The sequence below is a fragment of the Elephas maximus genome, chromosome 7 (genome assembly GCF_024166365.1).
Source record: "Elephas maximus indicus isolate mEleMax1 chromosome 7, mEleMax1 primary haplotype, whole genome shotgun sequence".
Lineage (NCBI taxonomy): Eukaryota > Metazoa > Chordata > Mammalia > Proboscidea > Elephantidae > Elephas > Elephas maximus.
In genome coordinates, this window is record NC_064825.1 from 63859505 (window position 1) to 63881301 (window position 21797).

General features: G+C 44.4%; 1 protein-coding gene across 6 annotated transcripts in view; it reads right to left on the reverse strand.

The window, feature by feature from the left end:
- Positions 1-21797, reverse strand: part of TRIM66 (tripartite motif containing 66) — a 60270-nt gene that overhangs the window by 30823 nt on the left and 7650 nt on the right. For 2 of the 6 annotated variants that reach the window (XM_049890498.1, XM_049890497.1), the window contains 3 exons: positions 20028-20340; positions 3711-3814; positions 118-265 (listed from right to left, as the gene is read on the reverse strand). In XM_049890498.1, coding sequence (XP_049746455.1) covers positions 118-265; positions 3711-3814; positions 20028-20340 — 565 coding nt within the window. Of the gene's footprint in view, positions 1-117; positions 266-3710; positions 3815-9686; positions 10878-20027; positions 20341-21797 lie in introns of those variants that run through there. The other 4 variants (XM_049890500.1, XM_049890502.1, XM_049890501.1 and 1 more) reach the window with 4 other exon arrangements.

Genomic DNA, 21797 nt, shown 5'->3' on the forward strand with positions numbered 1-21797 from the left:
TGAGTACCCCACCCTCAAACCCAGCAGGAAAACAAAGTCAGAGAGCTCTTCTCCAGAAGCTTTAGAGTTCCAACCACTTTTGAGCCTGTGAGCTGCTGGTGAGATGGGATGTGGTACCTGGAGATCGCTTCTGGGCCCGGGGGAAGAGTGGGTCCCCTGGGGCGGGGCCGTGCCGGTGTTCCTCAGTGCAGGAACTGCACAGCCAGCGGTTGCAGTAGGTGCAGAGGATGTGAGCTGCCCTCTTCTCCTTGCATTCTGAGCAGTTCTGGAAGCAGAGAGTTCTAGAGTTACTGACAATATCCTCATTTGGGCCTGCCTATAAAGGCACAAGTGCTCTGGAGACTGGGGTCCTGTAGGGCTCTTCCTCAACTATTTTAGAGGGCAGTCAGTTCTGGAGAGCTGCCTGTGAGTAGCATGTGGGGGCTTGTGGGGGAAAGCATACCTGTGACTAAAGAACAGTGGCTGCCTTGGTCCTATGTTGAGCCTGAGGATGCCTAGATGCATAAGCCAGAGATCTGCCTTCCGGGCACCCACAGCCTAGCCAGGGCAGCACACATAAATGGGTAATGCAGTGATAACAGGATGCACCTAGTGCTAAGGAAACAAAGGGAAGTTCCCTTGAGCTCAGTCTAGGGATGGCCAGGAGAGGCTTCACAAAGAGGTGACAACTGAGTTAGATATTCCATGACAAGTAGAAGTTTACCAGGCAGACAATGTTGCAGGAGAGGAAAAACATACGCAAAAGTAGAAAACTCAACGTGCTTATAGAAAGGAGGAAGCCCTAAAAGAGGTGGTACATAGAAAGATGATCAAATACAGCCAAGAAAGAACAAGTACAGACTGTTAAAAATCATATTAAGCCAATAACAGAAACTGTCTGAAGTTTATGTAATGTAAGATTCACAAATTGGGGTAACATGTCAAGTAGGGAGTCAAAAGTGTTCCAAACAAGAAAGAATTTCCAAAGATCTTTTCACTAGTAATTATACACTGCCATGGAAAAAGGGCTGGAATAGAACTGATAAAAAAAACAATTTATGGTCATGAAGGATTCCATACAGCATGGTCTTGAAGAACAACTAAAATAATTAACTGATTTACCCTAAAACATCGCTCTAGTCTGACCTTGGCGTTTCTGTTGAAACTGCACATGCGTAATTCTTCAAAAGAGCACAATTCTCAAGACAAGACATTGTTTGACTTATAGGTAACTTTTAGGAAACGATTTTTCTCAAGACTCGATTCAAAGATCAACTCAGGGCAATAGCTTGGGTGGGTCACCGCAACCTCCACGGAACCTAGAAATCTGGATTCCATGAGAATTAAAACTGTTTCTCAAGACCAACTTTCAGAGCTGTGTTTCTATCACTGGGGTATGCCTGGCCTGAGAGTACCTAATCCTCTCCTTTGTTAATTGATTTGGTCAGCAAATATCTTGCCAGTGATGACGTTAAGACATCAGAAGAGGAGCTCTGGGGAAAGCTGGGTAATATAATTTTCAGGTGTATCATTAGGTTGGGATCAAACGTCATCCCCCTCAAACTACACTACCTGATGCTGTTATCAACTAAATACATTATATATAATACAACCTATATATGCCACTTGATAAGATGGTCCTATCCATACAATCTCTACTAGCCGATGGGGGTGTCGTAAAAAGCCACCTTTCCTTCCTGTCTCTAGAGAAGACAGCAGCTAACTATTTGGGGCTTCTGCTTTGCTAAGAGTCCTGCCTTCCATGGGTGGCAGGTGACTGCTAACCCCTTAGGATTTGGGAGCAGGGGAGTTGGCTAGCATCACTCACTGACGTCAGAGACCTCCTATTGAGAGTGGCTCACCTGCAAGGCCTACACACTCTCTGACGCATAAGAAATCCTGAAGAGATTCTGCAGTTCTCTTCAAATTTTTTCCTTGTGTCTGGCATGGCAAAAAAAAAAAAAAAAAACTCAAAGGCTTACAAGACCATAGCATAACTACCAAATCTGTGGGAAAGTAAAATAGGGTCAGAGAAAGAGCACAGCCTTTGGAAACTAAAGGGCTAGATTTCAGTCTCTGGTCTGTCACTAAGTAAGCTTGTCTAAACTTCCAATCTCCAACTTTAAAACTGAGATAACGCCAGTAATCCTCAAGGGTAGGAAGCACATATTCTGCTCACAGAGAAAACTTAATAAATGTCCGATGGGTGAATGAATGGAAGAATGTGTGTGTGAAGTGCCATGATAGAAGAAAGAACCAAAAAAGGACACGTAACCCAGCCCGAGGGGTGTCAGGGAAGAATTCTCAGATGAGGTGATGCTTAGAATGAGTAGGAACAAACTACACTGAGAAGGTGGAAGGGAAATCTGGAAAAAAGAAAACATATGCAAAAGCCTGGAGGTAAAAGCACACTCGGCAGCTGGTTGTGTCTAGAAAATGAGGTGTCAGGAGGGTGAAGCAGAAGATAGAGATGAAATTCGGGTGTCCGTTTTGTCTTCAGGGGCAGTCAGAAAGGTATCCAAGCTTGCCCACAGTGGCTTTCAAGCTGTGCTTGGGAATCACCCCAGGCATAGCAGGGGTTAAAAGGGCAGACTACTGTGGCCAACTGCACCATTTCAACCAGGGCAGTTCATCTGTTTTAGCTTGTGGGCTTTGACATAAGGCTCACCTGAAGAAGAACTATAGCTACAGAGTCTGAAAACCACTGATATTAAGTCATGACTCATTCACAGAGCCAGCTGGCCATTTGAAACCAAGCTCCAAAGGCATATCATACATAGTGTTTGAGAGGCATGGAGAGTCAAAGTAAGCAGGCCTAATGATCATATGTTTCTTTTTTCTTTTGACTTTAATGCATGTAATAAAACACAGAATGACTGGAAGGCTCCACTCATACTCCTTGCTACCAAATGCATAACTCCACGCATTCACCTAAATCACACAGGCCAACAAACTGATGTGGATTCTGACAACTTTGTCCTCTGACAAATCTACTGCAGAGGTGAAGGGGAGAAACACAAGTTTTACTAATTAAATTGAGTTCCTTGAGGTGAGAGAACACGAGTCTCTGTCTCCCAAGCACCCAGCATCAATGCTTGGCACATGCCAGACATTCAATAAGAATTAGATATAGGAATAAGTAAATGAGCGAATGAATAAAACGCCATGGCAAGGATACTCTAACAGAGAGACCAACCAAAGAAGTACCAGTCAGTATATAATGTGAAATTTCAGGAAAAGGGTATCAGTTGTTAAATTACGCAAGATCGATGAGCCTGTTTAATCCAGGATGCTGAAAATAAAGGAAATAAAAAAGGAAAAATGGAAATAAAAGCTCAGTACTTGTATTTGTCAGTAAGAACTGTAAGAAGGGGAAAACACCTAGATACATTAAAAACAGGTGACTTTGCCATCTGCTCAAAGCACTGACACAAGGAAAAACAGGACAGCAATTTTCCCTTAAGAGATAACCCCCACTTTGCTTTCCCCAACTCAAATATTTTGTTTCTCTTCTGGATAGGATGGAGGGAAGGAGGAAGGGAGGGGCGGGCGGGTGGATGGACAGACGGGTGGGTGGATGGATGGATGAGTGGATGGGTGGGTGAGTGATTTGGCAAACTGATGGAGGGGTAAAAAGTCAGATGGAGAGATGGGTGGATAAATAGACTATGGACAAAGGTCCCACAGATTTCTGAAAGGGCTCAACTGCTTCTTTCCTTATCCCAACTTACCCTGGCCATCTTGGGTTGCCCAGTAGGAAAGTACTGCAGAAAAAAATGTTCAGTTACATCCCTGGTAAGGTATACTCGCTTACACCCAGGACAGGAAATGAGCTCTGTGAGAAACAACAACAACAAAAAAAAGATAGCAGAGTCATAGCAACATGGCAGACTATACATAGGGCCTAGACATGAGGCTTTCTAATATACAGCAAAAGGGTATGTACTTATATCCACTGTGCCAAAATAAGCTATGTTGATTTCATAACCTATACTTACCACCTAGGTATTCTAGACATGACCATACCTTTAAGAAAAAAAAAAATACCTTTAAGAGCCTGCCTTAAAGCCTCGGTGGCCTCCTCACATCCTTGTCCTTGCCTGGTCCTACCTTCTTCCCCTCCCCATAAGCCATGGCAGGCCCAATCCTGCTCTGATTCTGATAATTAGATGCCTTCCTGCTGCTCCCACCCCTAATTCCACAGCTCTGAGAGCCCAGCTCCCACCACTGGCCAAGCTCCAGATGCTCAGTTTAGTTCAGGGTACAACTCCAGCCATTCAGAGTACCATGTGGTAGGACTGCTCTAAAAATCTCAAACTCCATGGGCTTCCAGCAGACTCTAGCCAGAAAAGAGCAAGGCCTCTCTCTACCTGTTCATCTAGAAGGTGTTTTTCCCTTGGTATAGCTAATGCCAATCAGTCTTACCCTGGGGCTCAGAGATCACCTGCTGGGCTTCTCCACCTAGTCTATGTTTGGTGTACTACATGTATGCATGGTTCACTTGCACACATCTAGGACTACCTCTCCTTCCATCCATACACACACACCCTGTACTCAGGGAAACGCAAGACCCCAATATATTTCTCAGCCTAGTGGGCTTCTGAGCTATACATCAGTTAGTAAAGGGCTAATTAGTAAGGAATTGTCCCCTGAACACTATAGTGACTCGTCAGGCCCAACCCTAGAAGTAGTAAGTCCATGGGAAACAAGGAAGTGAGCCTCCTGAGCAGAGCAAGATGCCTGTGCCCAGGGATGAGGACGACCTGGAAAGGGGCTGGCTGTGGCAGTGAATGCAACTGTATCACCCTCCATCTTCCCTGCCTCATCTAATCAAAATAGAAAAGAATGATGCAATGGCACTTGCTCTGGACTTACAGACAGACAAACGTAAGTCCAAATACCAGGTTTACTATCCTATGATCTTGGGCAAATCATCTAACATGACTTAACTCCTCTGTGCCCCAGTTTCTGCATATGTACAATAGAAAGGAAAACTAAGAGTTGCTTTGAGGATTAAATTAGATAATGCTTATGAAAGCACATGATCCACCACAAACGTTGACTTTGAATTCAAAAGATTATTCATATCCTAGTCATGGTAAAGCGATAACCCCAACTATCAAGAAAGTCAGATAGCTTGAGTGGTAGATTTAAAAATTCTTCCCCTTCCTGCATCCATGCCTTTGTGTAATCCCCCCACCAAAAGGTGAAGTCTATCCTCTACCTCTTGAATCTAAGCTGGCCTTGTGACTTGCTTTGGCCAACAGAAGGCAGCAAAAGTGACACTGAACAAGTTCCAAGCCTAGACTTTAAGAGGCTCTGTATAATTCTGTTCTTTCTCTTAGAACTCTAAGACTGAACATCCCCAGGTTAGACTGCTGGAAAATAACAGGCCATGTAGGAGACCTCAATTGTCTCAGACATCCCACCTGAGGCTATCATAAACCAGCCAGCCACAGCTGAACCACCAGCTGAACATAGACACTAGAGAGAGCAGCCGAGATCAGCCAAGACCAGGCCCAACCAGAAAAACCACTCATCCCAGCCCAAACTGCCAACCTGTAGAATCACAAACTAAATAAGTGGTTGTTGTTTCAACCACTAAGTTTTGGGATGGTTTGTTGTGCAGCAAAAGCCAACTGATATATATATATATATATATATATATATATATATATATATATATATATGTATATATATACACATATATATCCCAGAAAAGTCAAAATCCAAAAAGTCATGTCAAATAATAACTTCGAACTACCCACCCCCAAGATAAACTCCCCCAGCCTTCAGAGTACCATGGACTTTAACGACGGAACTGGCTCTGGAATCTCGTGGATACTCTCCTGCCTGCCAAGAACAATGGGCAGAGGTAGAGAAGGATGCTCTCCATGGATGGTAACATCACAGGAATTGGGTGATTGTCTCTCCCTTCTACTTTGCTGTCCCTGTGGAGACCCTCCTCATCGACTTCTCCAGGACAGAGATGCTGGTCTAATTGTTAAAAATGATTTCCACAAGGCTTCCATATCCTGGGTACCAGATACTGAAACATTAGGCACAGTAATAGCTTCATTAGCAGAATGAAAAAAGAGAAAGAACTAAACAGGATATACAAAGCTTCATCTTACGTTCTCTACCTCTCTTGGCCCTAAAATTCAAAACCATTAACTTTGCATTCAAAGTCCTTTTCGAGCTGGCCTTATCTATTCTCATCTCTAGTTTCATCTGCCATATACCCTGTCCTTGCTGTCCCAAACATGTCTGCTATCTCCTGAATACACCAAACCCTTGCATGACTGTCTTTGGAAATACTGTTCCTTCTTTCTGAAACATTCTTTCTTCCTCCCATCCCTTTCAGATAACTCCTATTCATCCCTTCAAACCTGCTCAAATGTTTCACCTTTGAGGCATAGGGTTTAATTTCCCCCAGGATGAGTTAATCATTCCTTCTTCTGGATTCCTATAGCACCCTGGATACCCTTCTAGTATAACAAATACCACATTGATTATAAAATCTGCTCATGTATCTATACCCAAAAACAATCCAAATTGGTATTAATAGATATTATAGAATTTTTAGCTGACTGGACAACTATGTTTCTTTCGGGTTTGTCTATTCCATATGTATCCCTTGCACTCACATCCATTGGAAGTAGTAAGAACCCATCTGCAAGTTTGCTGGGTGATGGAAAAAAGCCAGCCTGGGATGATAAAGGAGTCAAGTCTGATCCAGAGAAGAGGTGGGGTGCTTGGAAGGGCTTTGAATTGGGAGATATGAGTTTCAGGCCCAGCACTGGCACTATCTGACTGTAACCTTGGGCAAGTCACCCCCTTTCTCTGAACCTCACTTTCTACATCCTTAAAATGAGGGAAACAGGAATATCAGGGAAGTATGGATTATCCAGCCCTTCCCCTCTGCCTATTGCTGACAGGCTTCAGAAATGTTCCTCTAGCAACATGGGAAGAGACAGGAGTTAAACTGCAATCTAGCTGTCATTCTTGTCAGGAAGTCAAAGGGCAGGCTATGGCTGAGGGGAGGCCTGGATTTAAAAGATCATCCCCCGAAGAGGGGCGGCTGCAGCAGACAGTAGTAATGAAGAATCATCGCAGTGGTGCAAGCACGGTCCCAGGCAGGCTGTGGGTCCCAGAACGGACACAGAGGACATGCGCTCTCTCTGTGCCACAACGCCCAGAATTCTTCTCTTCTCTTCCCTTGGAAGCTCCCTAAGCCCCATCAAGCTGCTTCAAACTTGAACTTTTTTTTTAAAAGAGGATTCCCCAGTTTTCAATGAGGGCATTAAAAAAAAAGTTTTATTTTAAACAATTTGAACATATAAACTTTCAGGGCTGTGGATATATATAAAATAACCAAATATCTACTTACAATATATAACATGAATTTAGTTATAAATACCTACTTAAATCACATATTACCTAAAATATTTAGATACATTATTTTTTCATATTTGAATTATTCAAGCAACAGCCTTAAGCTGTTATTTCATACCCAGAAATTGATATTTCTGAGAAATGTAAGCCAGGGCCTAAAGGCCAAACTACCATACTTAGAGAAGGTAGGGTTTCTGCTTCCAGAATGAAGAGGTCACAGGCACCAGGGAATCTCCTGGGGGGCTCAGGGACTGTGCAGAACAGCTCTGAAATCTGAGGACATTCAGTTCCCCTGACACCAGAAGCAGCTTTTCTAGTCCCTGGAAGGTCTGGGACAAATTTATACCTGATTAGTACTACTTCTTGCACCCAGGCATTTTACAGACATTATCTCATTTCGTCATCAAGCCATCTCTAAGAAGTAGGCATTGTCCACATTTTACAGTTAGAGAAACCGAGGCTCTGAGAAGTTAGTCGCCTATAAAAGATCTTACAAAGCAGGAGTAGAACTATGATTTGAACCATGATATTCTTTGAAGTCTCTCTGCCTCTAAAACCCATGCCTTTTCCACCTATGCTATGCTCTTCTCTAATTCAATTGTAAATAAACAAGATGATTTATTTTCATAACTAGATAATGATTATAAATAAATAGAATATTCCATAATAATGACCAGACTCTAGTCCTGGACCCAGCTCTGGACTCTGGGAATCCAGAGGGAACTGGGACCCATGCCAGCTGTGCTTAAAGTTTTAAGAAATACAATCTTAGAGAAAAGGGAGATGAAATGGGGTTTTTCTAACAGGAAAAAATAAATCTGGGTGCAATTTCATTCTTTAGAACAATGGTTCTCAAACTTTGCTGCATATATGAATCACATCGGGTACTTTTAAACATTCTGATGTCCAATCCATATCCCATACCAATTAAATCAGAATTTTAGGGAATGGGGTCTAGGTATCAGTATTTTTTTTAAAACTTCCCAGGTGATTGCTATGTATGGCCAAGTTTGAGGGCCAATGCCTTAGAGGGAGCACCCCCTTATGCTGTGGCTGAACCTGATAGATCTCTGTTCCCAGTCTCATGCAGCTGAGAAAGGCCGGGGTGGTAGCACTTGCCCAGTTTTAAAAAGAGGCTCCAAGAAGTTAAGAAAGACTCTGACTGCAGCTGTGATGTATATCCTTTCTGGCAAAGAAAAGAAAAGGGCAGATTCCCAACAGACAGAAGGTCTCCTGATACCCAGGTACCCTGGAGGTTGGCAGTAGGTTGAAGGACATGTCTTGCCGTACCTAACTCCCAATTCAACTGTAGCAGCCATGAGCAGGCTTCACAATAACTGCTGCTGGGCCTGGAGAGGTGTGCTGAGCCAAGGAGCCAGTAAGACAAGGGATGGGGGCTTGGGGGGAGTCCACCTTTTAGGCAGGAATAGCAAGGCAAAGGCAACCTGGGCATTAGGGGGCTTGGGTAGGAGAGAAATCCCAAGAAGGGCTCAGAAAGCTGGCACTGAGCCAGATGAGGCCCCCAGGTAGGAACATCCACACCTCAGATGCATAATCCTGAACTCAGCCCTGAGCAAACCTCTGAGGGTTAGGAAGCCTTTCATTCCACAGCTTTTGTCCAGGGCTCCATGAAACCTGGTAGCTAGGGCTCAAACTCTGGCCCTGAGAGAGCAGTGGCATCCTCTGGAGCAGCCTGATACTCTCCTGCCAGCTCCCACCTGTAGAACCAAAGCTGGACAAACCTTCACTATTCATCTAGCCAATTCTCTCACCATAGAGATTGTAACATGAAGGTCCAGAGAGATGGAGGGACTTAACCAAAAATCACATAGCCTTCATAAAACATAGGGGGTACCTGGGACCACTGAGCAGTCCTGATGATCTCTGTGGCCACAGGTAAGACATTGTACCTCCCTATGGCTCTGTCAGTTAACACACAAGAAGAAAACCCACCCTGGTTGTATCCTCTGGCATGCTGGCCTTCATCACTAACCACTCTTGCCCTCCCACCCAAGGGCAGTCCCAAGTCTACGGGGCATCAGCTAAGGTCCCCACCACAGAAGCCCCTGAAGCCTCCATAACTCAGAACAACATCACCTTTGAGAAACTCATTGCACCCACTCCCAGTCACCCAATCCTTGCTAGAAAGATTTTCATTCAAGACACCCGTAAGGTGACTGCTGCTCCTATCCATGGCTGCTAGCAGGCTTACCTGGGGCCCCTGCTGCCCTGTGAGAGAAGTCAGAAGAGCGACAGGTGAGACCACCACAGTCCCAGAGGACGGTGCTTACCAAGCACTCAGGAACACCCACCCTGCATGCTGCAGCCAGCTGGACTGCAGGGCCTGAGCCTCAGGGAGCTGGGTACTAGGTGGGGTAGGGGGAGCAGCCTGGCTCCTCTCCTCCTTTTTCTGATGCATCCTTAGCCAGGGTTCCGTTTCTCCAGCTCACCTGAGATGCTCCTGCAAGAAAGGGCTTGGTTGGCTCCTCCTGCTCCTGTTTATCTCGAAGGCTCTGCAGTAATTCTCCCAAACTGAATAGCAAGAGGGAGACCTCAAAGAGGCGACTCTCTTCCTAGCTGCATCTCCTTCCTAATCCTCTGGGTGCCTTGGAATAGAAGCTCAGAAGGAAGAAAACGAGATTTTCAACTTTCAGGAACTAGCTCTGCCGCCCTCTGCACAGCTCAGGAGGCCATCACTCTCAGCTTTTTAGGACTCGATCCAAAAATCCTTCAGCCCTCCATGTTCCCCAAAATGACAGTGCTCATGTGTGGCTGGAGCCTGCCCCGATCCGGCAGCTCATTTAAATAGAGCTCATCACAACAACAGTGTTGGTGGAGAAGTGAGTAGCTGCAGGGCCCTGGGGACCCCCCTGTTTATACGTAGGAAGAATGATGCAATCTGGGTATCAAAATAGCAATCCAGAATGGAATAACAGGCTCACGCGGCAGCGGTGCCTGCACAGCCAGAGCTCAAGTTGACACACTCTGTCAGCCCCACACTGCTGCAGCACGCAGATGCCAGGCACACACTCTCACCGCATCATTTAAAAAATCAGCAGGATCCCGAGACATCCCTCCATGCCCCGGCACTGAAGGAGGGTGGCTGTGGGGGGCCTTCGACAGACATTAAGATCTGTCTCCTACACACTCACCTGCTCCTGCCACTTCACCTGAAGTCCTTATCCTGTGACGTCACAGTCAGTTGCCATAGTGACCAATTGTCCATCACAAGTGGAGAATTAGTACTTCAGATGGAGAAGACACACATTTATGATGCACGAAGGTCCTGGGAGGGGTCCCTTAAGGGCACCCAACCTTACCCCTACCCTTGGGAGGCACGGTCATACACAGCAGGGAGGAAAAAGGGAAGGAAAAACAAGGTTGATTTGGAGGAAAGACATAGGACAGGGCAAGACTAAAAGTACAGGGTGATTTCAAAAGCACGACACAATCGGGTAAGGGGGAGTGGCAGGAAATGAGCTTGGAAGATTGGCAGGAGAGTAAGCGCCTGAAGGCAACCAAAAAAAAAAAAAAAAAAAAAACCCCATTGCAGACTTATAGCGACCCTATAGGACAGAGTAGAACTGCACCATAGGGTTTCCAAGGAGCGGCTGGTGGATTTGAACTGTCGACCTTCTGGTTAGTAGCCGAGCTCTTAACCACCAAAGGCAAAGGCAGCCAGAAAAGGTTCTGGAAAGTGACAGAACCTGGCTTTATGATTATCTTGGTGTACTGGAAACAGGCAGGTGAAGAGTAGGCTTGTCCAGTTGAGTATTAATAGGATTCTAAATCAAGGAAGTGGAAGAAAAAGAGAAGAATGGTTTCAAAGAGAATGAATAGGACATGACCCAAATAGGATGCCGTGGGTAGCGGTAGTATGTGGAAAAAAAAAGGAGTCACGTGGATAGGCTATCATGAACAGAGAAAGGTCACAGGAGAAGGAATAGGGCAGCTGCCAAATCCTATCTTACCTGCGCCCCACTTTCTGTAGCATGCATACTCTTCAAGATTAGGCCTCATCATCCCTTGCCTAGACCAGTGATTCCCAAATCTAGAAGGTATGTTTGAAATCCTGAATCTATCAAATCCGAATCTCTTGGGTGTGGGTGTGAGTGTGGAACCAGCTATTTGTATTTTTTAACAAGGTTCCCAAGTAATTCTTAGGCATCCAGACCGGTACTGGTCCAAGGACCAGCAATCAGGAACCAATGGCCCAGACAACTGCAATAACCTGACAGGTCTTCCTACGTTAAATCCCATCTCCTCCCATCATTTTTCTCATCAAGTCAGAATGCCTTTTTTAAAATACAGATTATATTCCATTGATTAAAAAAAAAAACTTCAATGACTCGCCATGTCTACAAAATAGCTTAAATTGATTGAGACCCTTCACGATTTGGCCCTAAATTTCCTTTCCAAAGAGAGTCTGGAAGATCCCCAAATTCCAACCAAAATGAACTCCATCCTGTTCCTAATATTGGCTCTGCTGTCTCCTCTGTGTGCCTCAGTTTAATACTATTCCCTACCCGGAAGTGCCTCCCCCCCTATCTTTCTGGCCCTGTCTGGCTGCTCCATAGATGTTCATACTTGATGCCACCCACAGGTTCAATTCCACCCAATTCCCTCAGAAGGGGCCTAAAGCAGAGGTCAGCACACTACAGTCTGCCCGTTTTTGTAAATAAAGTTTTACTGAAATACAGTCATGCCCATTTGTTTCAGTGTTGTCTATTGTTGCTTTCACACTACAGTGGAAAATGTTGTGACAGACCATATGACCTGCAAAGCTAGAAATATGTACTATCTGGCCCTTTACAGAAAAAGTTTGCAGATACCTGGCCTAAACCAACAGTTACTTTAATTGTTCCTGCCTCACTCTCTGGGGCTCAATTCTGGTAATGAGGGTTCTGCTTGTTCTCAAACCCACTCCCTATTCTTGTGTGCTCCAGCTCTATTAACTGGGTCACATTAGAGCTGGACCTTCAGGTTTGGATAGGATATTAGTTACCAGGAAAGGGCATTTCAGGAGAAGGGAACAGCATAAACATAGAATTACAGATGTCAAAGTGTAAGGCTTCTCTGGGGAAAGATTGGTAAGGCTAGAACACGTAGACGAATGGCAGGAGATGAGGCTATAAAATTAGTTTGGGGCAGATTGGAAAGCACCTTGAAGACTGTGCTAAAAAGTTTCCATTCTGAACTGCAAGCAATGTGGAGCCTTTAGGTAGCTAGAAATGCAGGCCCAGAATCTGAAGGCATGATCAAGGCTAAAGCTAGAGGATTTGTGAGCGTAGCCCAAAGAGGCAGTAGGTGATGTGAAGTTAGGAAAAATGTCACCACAGGAAAGAATATAGAATTAACTGAGGTTAGACAGGAGGATCCAGGGACTGTGGTGTAGGGCCAGGCAGCAGATCTGAGCCAAGGGTCAGAATCTAAGCATGAGAGCCACATGACTGGCTGCAGCTGGAGACGGGTGACTGGTCTGTGGCCTTCATGCCCCTGGAAACCACCCAGCTGTGAAACAGGTTTTCTGTGCAAAAAAAGTATCCACAATGGGATGCAGAAGATACAGGTAAGATAAGTCCAACTCCATCTCATCTGATGACCCTCACTGACCCAGCTGGCACCTCTATCTCCTTTCACCTCCAAACGCCAGAGTCAATGCAAGGATAGATGCGCTGACTCATTCCATGCAAGGTCACTGGCCCCATTTCCAACTGGGCCTGTACAGAGATACAGTGGGAGAACCAAGGGCAGCATCATACTCTAGGTCTATGTTATCTGTGGGTCCTCTCGAGCCAAGGCAAGCCCTAGACTAACAGCCAAGGGAACCAAGTTTTTGTTCTGGCTCTGCAGGTGACAAATTATATGGTCTGCACCAAAATTCTAGCCCTTTCTGGCCTCCTTATGCCTCAGTCATGCAGTGAGGGGCTAGAGATGAACTGTAAGGGATTTTCCCATTTCCTAGTCCCCTTTACTGAGAGAGCTCCTGCAGACAAGAGGCCCCTCCAAGACTCTGTTCATCAGTCACAGCCACCTCGAACTTCTTTCCTCAGCAAATCTGTTCTAGCTATAGCCTTCTGAGGAGTACTGGTAGCAGTAAGCACACCCCCAAACCACAGCCTGCCTCCTTTCCATTACCAGGGGGATTGCTCTCCCAGTAACAGGTACTGTTCTGAGGTGCCAACGCTAATCCCAGGGCTCTAGAGAGCCAATTAGGGTGAGGAAACGGTTCATCAGGAAAAAAGCTACCCGGATGATAAGGCTCCAGAGCTCCAGCTTCTGCACCTGCTGCACAGCCAGCTCAGTCCCGTTCAGCGACCTGCCCTCCATCTGGAAGACTTAGGTCACTGCCCACAACAGACCCCACAAGGCTGGACATACTGTTCAGCACCTGGAACTAGCAAACAGCAGTCACTGCACCTCTCAGGCTCCTATGGCTGGGATCTTACCCCTTGCTTCCCACTCTCACCCCAGGCCATTAGAGCCCCTCCAACTGAGCTGCTCATTAAGAGTAATTTCCCTGTCTGACTCTGAGGTTGTAGCATCTTGCATCAGTTACTTCTCTTTGGATCTTCCCAAAGCCCCAAGGCCTGCGCACTGAGGGACAGTGACTGCTCCCCCTTTCAGCATTACTCGTATGCAAGGGACATGCTGTCGCCCTTCTCTAGCTTCAGAAAGCATGGGGCTAAGGGGGTTATTTAGTGTTCTTGGAGCTCATCAAGTCCAGCCGTGAAAGCCAGGAAGGGTCTGAGATCACTTAGTCATTAGTGCTAAAGTCCAGATGAGCTACAGGGGCTGTGACTTCCAGAGCAGGACTCTACCCACATCTCCATTCATCTCCCACTATGAAAACTGGAAAAGTAAGACTCTAAACAAGTAGATTTTGGAATCTGGATCTCATAATCAAGGTCTCCAAGCCAGATTTGTCTTTCAGTCCATTGGAAGAGAAAGAATAAATAATGTTCCTTTTACTTGCATGGGAAAGAAAGTATTCAATCCCCCTACCCCTCCAATCCTACTCTCCCCACCCAACAACAAATAAAACCAGAGGGGCCCTGAGTATTTTGAAGACAGAGCCAGCACACAACAATAAATGGAAGTCTTAGGGATGCCAAAAAAAAAACAAGCCCATTGCCGTCAAGTCAATTCCGATTCATAGAGACCCTACAGGACAGAGTAGAACTGCCCGATAGAGTTTCTAAGGTGCGCCTGGTGGACTCGAATTGCCGACCTTTTGGTTAGCAGCCATAGCACTCAACCACTACACCACCAGGGTTTCCTTAGGGATGCCAGCTCCCCAAAAAGCTTGCTATATTTACTTCAAGTATCACTTTGGGACTCAGTAGCTAACTTTCCAACTAGGATTTAACCTAGGATCACTTACAATTAGATTTACAAGCAAATATCCCCAAGTAGATATCCTCATTGGCGAATGGATCCATTGCCACTATCCAGCCCTTCTGCACAGTCTGCAGCTCCAACCACCCCATGGCATGGCTAAGCAACTGCATGCTCGGCACACTCCTACCTTGGCTCTGGTCCCCCACCACTAGCTTTCAAAGACCTTGCCCAGCCAGTCTCCTCAGATCCTGAGATTTCACGCAGGCCCATTTCCCAGGGTGCTGGAGTTGCTGGGGAGAATCCCAGCTAGGCTGTGGCTGTGTCAACTAAAGATTTGCACCTGTTGATGGCTCAGACTGCAGGTTTGCCTTTTTCCTCAAAGATTCTCCATGGTGTCTCTCCAGGTGAGATTCCAGGGAAGTATGGACTCTTCCCCTGAGCAAGGTGCTACAGCAGCTAACAAGTTTTAAAGATAGGTGAACCTGACTTTGAATCCCTATCCTTACACAAGCTGTAAGACCTCAGACCTTAAATTTCCTAAGCACTTTATCTGTAAAATGGGAATACTATGACCTACCTTATAGGTAAACTTTTGTCAAGTTTAGAAAAGATAACACAGGTAGGAGTGCACAGTACAGTGTCTGCCAACCACTGATTGCTTGATAAATATGCTTTGTACCTCCACCCTGAAGAATGGAAAGGGGAATGTCACAATTGAGAAAAGTCTTCCCTCTGGGCAAGAACCATGGGAGGTCTTCATGGATTCACTGACTGAAATATTTATTCAATATTCACTTAACCCCCTGCCTGTTTCAGGTTCTGTGTTGGGCTGTGGGGTTGTAGAGATGAGAGGCATAGTCTAGTTGACTGAGAAAATGCCCACCTCACACCCTGCCCTTATTTCTGAGCCCCAGTGCTGGAGTACAGGCTGGGGAGGTTCCATTGTGGGATTAGAATTGAAAGCCAGCTGGACAGACTCTGAACCCAGGCACAGCCGCTCTTCCATTCCACACAGCAACTGCTTGACTCTGCCCAGCAGTCAAAGGTTTATGGAAATGGACTCATCCCCATGCAATGTGGCCCCATCTGGCTGGAGGGGCTGATATTAGACGGACCTCTTTATTCATCAGCCTCTACCCATCTCCCCTGCCAGCCCTCCAACTGCTCCTATATTTTACCTTTAAAAACCCGACTGGCAGAAAAAAAAAATGTGCCTTCTAGCAAGTCTGTGCTCCTACTCTGCTGGATAAAGTGGCAGTGCTGAAAGCTCTGTCCAAAAAATCAGAATCCCAAAGCATGGCTTCTCAAATCACAGACCAGAAATCCAAATTCAGGTATTGGGTATCTCACTAGACTTGCAAGAGATAGGTGGCAGCTCTGCCTCTCATCAGGCAACTCATTTGGGTGCCATTATTTTTGTCATCCAGAAAACATTTAGTGAGCAACTGATATCCACCAGTCCTAGTGCACAGAGATAACTGAAGACAGGTTGCTCCCACTGGCCAAACTGGATTCTGCCTTCAAGAGACAGCACAGGCAAGCCCTCCTCTGTGAAGCTTTCCCTGAGCCTTCCTGAGTTATTGCTCCTTTGCTGCAACTTTAAACAGTCTTCCATTCACATCCCTACCGCATGTATTATTATAGTCTGTGTACTTTTCTGTCTCCTTCGTTAGATTATTACCTCCTTGAAAGCAAGGGCCCTGTCTTTTCACCTCTGTGCCCTAAATGCCACAGGACTCTGTACACAGTGGCCAATAAGTACTTGTGGGCAAAACAGACATACAAACCAACAATTATCACGTGGTGTCCATAAAACCCATCACTGTCGAGTTGATTCCAACTCATAGCAACCCTATAGGACAGAGTAGAACTGTTCCATAGGATTTCCAAGGCTGTAAATCTTTACAGAAGCAGATTGTCACACCTTTCTCCTGCAGAGCAGCTAACCTTTTGGTTATCAGATGAGCATTTAACCACTGCACCACCAGGGCTCCTTTCACACAGTGCAGAGTCCTAAAAACTCCTAGTACAGAAGATGCTTATTCCACTCTTTGCCCATAATAGCAAATGCAGAAGGTGATAATGGCCTAGCCAGACCATACTAAATAATAAAAAATTCTACCTCTTCAAGAAATTGCCTCTCTAGTTCCAGATTAAGCATGTGCCCATCTAACAGATGTTTTTTCTACTTCACAGTGTTACAAGTCTAAATAATAGCATTTTTCCACATTCCTTAGTCTCTTACTATATACGAGGCATTTTACAGGATGCCTTATTTGTACTATTTTATTTAATCCTCATAATAATCCTATCAGTTACCATTATCGTTAGCCCCATTTTTGGATGAGAAAGCTCAGACACAGACAGACAAAGTAACTTTTGCGAGTTACACAACTATTAAGTGGCAGGCAGAGCAGGACTCACACTCGGTTATACGGACATGAAAGCTAATGTTTTTACTCTCCATTTTACTTATAACTTGGCACCAAAAAACATGATTCTAATTACCGTAATTAGTATGCCGTTGGTGTTCTGATTTTCGACTCAAATAAAGCATTTAGAGGTATGCATAATTGACTTACTTTAAAAGTCTTAGGAAACCCTGGTGGCATAGTGGTTAAGTGCTACAGCTGCTAACCAAAAGGTTGGTAGTTTGAGTCCACCAGGCTCTTTGGAAACTCTATAGGGCAGTTTTACTCTGTCCTACAGGGTAGCTATGAGTCGGAATTGACTCAATGGCAACGGGTTTGGTTTTGGGTTTTTTTTTTTAAGTCTTAAATGAGTCAAATAAATTCAAATCAAACAAAGCAGTGAAGGAAATTAGCTAGTCACAGTAGTGAAGCATTTGGCTGCTAACCAAAAGTCTGGCAGTTCAAATCCATCAGCCATTCCTTGGAAACCCTATGGGGTAGTTCTACTTGGTCCTATAGGGTCACTAGGAGTTGGAACCAACTGGACAGCAATGGGTTAAGAGGGCATGAGGAGCCTTGGCAGCACAATGGTTAAGCACTTGGCTGCTAACCAAAATGCTGCAGTTGGTTAAGTAGGGTTCATCACAGCCCATCAGCATCTGCAGTAGGCAGGAATCCTGTGACCTAGCTGGGGGTCTCTCTGATTTTAAGTAACCTCAGTGTTCAGCGATAGAAATTCCAACTTGCTTGAGATGACTTCATTTCCATGGTTGGTGTCTTTTAACCCTGGGAAGGAACGGAATTATATATAGTATTAAATATTTGGACTCTTTAAAAATAATCTGTGAATAGTTGGTATTTTAAGTATTTGTAATATTTAGAAGAACGTGATGTATTAGTACATCTAAAAGGCTAGCCTTGTGATCCCAATTTAAAATGTGTAATTAAGTAATTGATTTAGATTTGTAATTTTAGTGGAAAGGTGTAAGAGAATTTGTAAATGTGTAAACAGTGCTAGAACCTTTTATTGTATACACTTGACCACAATTTTTTTAAGTTGCTATTTATTGATGATGAGACAATTGATGGTGAACAGTGCTAGAACTTTTAAGACATAGTTAAGATTTGCCGTGTTTATAAATTTAACTTACTGGATTTCCAAGAGTTCTTTAAATAATTAGAAAGGCCTATCTGTTAGACAGAGCCCTGGTGGCACAGAAGTTAAGAGCTCAGCTGCTAACAAAAAGGTTGGCAGTTTGACTCCGCTTCTTGGAAACCCTATGGGGCAGTTCTGCTATGTCCTATAGGGTTGCTATGAGTTGGAATTGACTCCACAGCATGGGTTTGGTTTTGGTATTTGTATTAAAGTATTTAAAAATAAAAGACATTCAATTTATAAGAGCAATTATTAACTAAGTGTCATGGATTGCATTGTGTCCCCCAAAAATATCTGTCACCTTGGCTAGGCCATGATTCCCTTGTATGACTATCTACCATTTTATCTTCTGATATGATTTTCCTATACGTTGTAAATCCTACCATTATGATGTAATAAAATGGATCAGCAGCAATTATATTGATGAGGTCTACAAGATTAGGTAGTGTCTTAAGTCAATCTCATTTGCGATATAAAAGAGAGAAGCCAGCAGAGAGACACGGGAACCTCATACCACCAAGAAAACAGCGCCAGGAGCACGGCGAGTCCTTTGGACCTGAGGTTCCAGCACTGAGATGTTCCCAGGCCAAGGGAAGACTGAAGACAAGTACCTTCCTCCAGAGCTGACAGAGAGCCTTCCCCTGGAGCTGAAGCCCTGAATTTGGATTTGTAGCCTACTAGGCACTGAGAGAATAAATTTCTCTTCATTAAAGCCATCCATTTGTGGTATTTGTTACAGTAACACTAGATGACCAATGTACTAAGCTTATAAATTATTAATCAGACGTTCTTTAAAAGTGATTATTAAAATTTGCTCCATTTATAAATAGAATAAGATTTATAAGTTATAATTAAAAGTTTAAGGAAAACTAAGTTTGTTATGAGTGTAAAAATCAAATATACATCTGAAAAATCAACATAAACAATATTTTTTCTGTGCCCCAAATTCTCAACAGACTCAGAGAGGTTAGGTAGGTTGCTCAAGGTCACAAAGTGCTCAAAACTCCGATTCGAAGCCTAGACTATTAACCACAATGCTGTAATGCCTCCAAGAGAGCCTAGACCTGTGCTACAAATCACTTTGGAAATACTGCAGAGAACAAAACAAAGAAGATCAAAGATGATGTCTCTAAGCACTGCCAATTTATTTGACTTTTTTGTTCTGTAAGTTCATTCAACAGATAATCGCTTTACTTCTACGACATGCCCTGTGTTAAAATACTGAAATGAAGGGACATGGTTCCTGTCTCCAAAGACTTCACAGCTCTCAATGCGATTGTCTCCTAGGAAACCTGACATTCAGAAACAAGACACAGGCTCCTTCCTGCCGGGTAGCATCTTAAATGGTAAAGGGTTCACTACTCAGGCAATTCTGTTCAAAATCTGCTCCTGATCAACCCTAGGAGCCCAGCTATTCTCCCTCTGCCTCAGAGAGTTAGTGAGTCCAGACATGTCTTCTTCATTTGGGGAATCAGCCAAACCTTAAATCAAAATCTTCCCTGCCTTCTTAGTTTGCCACCACTCTAAGGAAATTCCAAACATGAAAAGTCCCAGTTTACAAAACAGGTATATTAGGCAGCAAGAGAATTTGCTTTGTCTCACAGATTCCCCCAAAGAGTTCCTTTCAGCAGTGTCCCTTGAGCATTTAAATTCTGATTCTTTCTACACCTGATATTCAGTTCCTAAGAAACAGGAAGCGACCTGTTGTGTAGAATGAGGTGAACCTGTAGTTCTTTTGTACTTACCATCTGAGACAGCCCCTTGAGTCTTGACAACCTGCCCCAGCTCTTGGATCGAGCCCTGGAAGCAGTCCTTACAGAGCAAGTGCTGGCAGGGTAGAAGGCGGGAGCCCGCACCCTGAACGTCCTGTCGGCACAATGAGCAGGTCAATATCACGGCCTCCATCTGTCCACTCCCAGGACTGTGTTTCTTGTCAGCTAGTGGTAGTCCCATAAAGCTCATGCCCATGTCCATGCCCGTGCCTGTGCCGGGGACCGGAGCGTTTCCATTAATACCCTCAGGTGTGAAGCATCGTGAAGAACGAGCGCGTTCCACTCCCTGTAAGTGAAGCACAAAGCAGAGATTTCTTTCTCTTGGGAGGGGAAGTTCCCGGACAGGCCAGATAGGCCTCAGGGAATAAGGCCTCAGAAGTCCAGGTCATGTCCCTCCCCAGAGCTGGAGGCTCATACTCTACAGCATGGCTCAGCTTCAACCTCTCGCGTGGGTCTGAAGAGAGTCCAGCATCTCTGCTATGGACAACAAAGCCTGGAGGAGTCTGCGAGTCTTGTGTATCTTACAGAGTTTATTTGCTTTCACAAGTATCTCAAACCTACCTGTGCCAATCCTTATTCATGGACAAGCTGAATCCAAGATTTAATTTTAGAAAAGGGAAGGAAATGTGTTAAGTGCCAAGTGTATGCCAGGTACTTTATATACTTTATCTCAATCCCTTGGAGATAGGGATTATGATACTTTTAAAAATTAAGTAAAACCATGAGAGTCAGGCTGAGGAAACTGAGGCTCAGGGGGGTTGGGTAATTTGTACAAGGACAAAGACAGTAAATTACGAAGAGTTCAAATTCAAATCCAAACCAAAAAAACCCAAAACTGTTGGCTGTTGAGTCAATGTCAACTCATACCCAGGTCAGTCTAATTCCGGACTTCACAATCTTAACCACTGAAATGTTTCTCAGACTGAGAAATGTTTCCCAAAATGTGTTCTCAAATCACATACATACTTTCATGGGTTCTCTCCGATAATTTTTTTAAGTTAGTGTTTTTATTCTGATAGTAGAGTTTTAAAAAGTATAAATATTCTGGATATTCTACATAACTACCACATGAGATTTCAGGGGCAGCATTAAGAGCTTATGATCTATTTCACACCGAGCCGTCTCAAGCTAATGAGAAGGGAAAGATCTAATATGTAAACATACATTCTTGCTACTTGAAGTCGAAATGACACTGTGGCCTACAATGATGAACGTTTTACAGTACCTGGAACAGAGAAAGGAGATAGGGAAGTTTGATCATCATCATTGTGGCATTAAGTGTACTAATTTGGCCACAACGGTAAGCACCACATTTAGGTCGTAGTGGCAACTTAGTTCAGCAAAACATCAGCTATCATATAGAAATTAACACTGTTACTTTGGTTTTATATAAATGAATTTTGTTTATAACTTATAAATTTTATTTGCTTTTATAGTTGTATAAGAGCTAAAAGCAAAATAATTTGTACCTAGTGTCTTAGTCATCTAGTGCTGCTATAACAGAAATACAAGTGGATGGCTTTAACAAAGAGAAATTTTTTGCTTCATAGTAAAGTAGGCTAAAAGCCCAAATTCAGGGCGTTAGCTCCAGGGGAAGGCTTTCTCTCTGTTGGCCTTCTTATCAGTCCTCCCCCAGACTAGGAGCTCCTCCACACAAGGACACTGGGTTCAGAGGACACACTCTGCTCCCAGCACTGTCTTCTTGGTGGTATGAGGTCCCCCACTCTCTGCTTGCTTCCCTTT